The sequence below is a fragment of the Alligator sinensis genome, unplaced genomic scaffold (genome assembly GCF_000455745.1).
Source record: "Alligator sinensis unplaced genomic scaffold, ASM45574v1 scaffold157_1, whole genome shotgun sequence".
Classification (NCBI taxonomy): Eukaryota; Metazoa; Chordata; order Crocodylia; family Alligatoridae; genus Alligator; species Alligator sinensis.
The window spans coordinates 1,366,603-1,368,138 of NW_005842316.1; the positions used below are offsets into that span (position 1 = coordinate 1,366,603).

Consider the following 1,536-nt stretch of genomic DNA (forward strand, 5'->3'; position numbering starts at 1 on the left):
GGAAAGAGATTACCCTCCCCAGCTTCACTACAGTTAGCTCACGGCAGTGTGCTCAAGTTTTATCTGCAGCCCAGTCACAGTTGTTCACGAGGAATGAATTGCAGTTTGCTAGCATAAATTTCCCACTGTGCAGCTGTTTGTTCGTTTCATGCTGCTTCTCTGCTCTGTTGAGGCTGCTAAATGAGTCAATATTACCTTAATATAAGCATGAGAAGTGTAGTTAATGTTATTAAACTCCATATTTAAAAACATTTATTTAAATAAAAGTGAATATCAGCAAAATATTCTCCTAAGGTACATGCCTCCAATAATCAGCACAATAACTTAATTGGCGTTCTGGTATGCAGTGGTTGGGTCTATGCCAATTAACGACCCATTCCTGCAGTGTCTATGCAGGCAAGACTCCCATTGGATTCTGTCCATCTCTTGAAGCTGATGTGAGTTTTGCTCAAGAAAGGACTGCAGAATCAGCCCTTTGCTGGTATACGCTCCAATAGACCCATAAACATGCCCAGTAGGGCCATCAGAAGATCTTCTGGACTAAATTCCAATCTGGCTTACTTATTAGTGGAATAATTCTGTTGAAGTCCATGGAGCTGCTCAGATTTTACAGCAGTATAAAATAAATCAAAATCTGGCTCCTACTGTATTGATATTTTTTTTTGGTCTTGAACTGATTGCAGTCTATTTGCTGCTATATTTCCATTCCGGCCATTTAATTTTATTTAAACCTATTCTAAAATCTTCAAGATAATTTTGCTTTGCTTTACTGTTAAATGACGGTGGGGTTTGTGTGTTTGTTTTCCTTTCTAGGGTTTTCCATTCTTCAGGCAATTATGGAGGCAGCAGTGCAGAACAACTGGCAAGTGACAGCCAGATCCATGGGAAACATAAAGGATGTTCAAGAGTTTAGGCGAATCATAGAGGAAATGGACAGACGACAAGAAAAAAGATACTTAATCGACTGTGAAGTAGAGAGAATAAACACCATTTTGGAACAGGTAACTTTCTGGATCTGCACTCTTGTGTCACAGACTTCATTTCCATTTTTGGAAGGTTTTGGTTTTGGAATGGTCTGGTGATAGAAATGAATTAAATGACTATTAAACCAGGAGCCCAAGAACCTGCCAATTATCCTTATAAAAATAACAATCCTGGAGGCATTCATGTTTTGTGGCAACTCTGCTCAATGTAACCCAGCAGAAAACATCTCTGTAAATTTATTTTTTTTTCTACATATAAATAGAGATTTTTTAAAAAATAGGGTCAAATACTAAAAGCCTTCACTCATAAAAATAGCCCTAGTCCCATATGGACTACTCACGTAGGTAGGGGGTTGCCAGGGGTGGGGTGGCTGAGTAGACATTGCACAGCATTCACAGTGGTGTGTGCAAGAACCATGGGGCCTGGGAAAAAATGGCCTCCTGGTAGTTTTGGTAACCTTCCCAAAGCAGGTATGAATGAAGTGAGGCCATGGTCCTATCCTCTTCACTACTAACCAGTCTAGCGCTCTGGACAGAGGAGGGCATTCAGCAG

General features: G+C 40.2%; 1 protein-coding gene across 1 annotated transcript in view; it reads left to right on the forward strand.

Moving 5' to 3' along the window:
- Positions 1 to 1,536, forward strand: part of GRIA3 (glutamate ionotropic receptor AMPA type subunit 3) — a 217,223-nt gene that overhangs the window by 104,099 nt on the left and 111,588 nt on the right. The window contains exon 4 of the mRNA XM_006028500.2: positions 814 to 1,001. Within this exon, the coding sequence (XP_006028562.1) occupies positions 814 to 1,001 (188 nt within the window). The remainder of the gene's footprint in view (positions 1 to 813; positions 1,002 to 1,536) is intronic.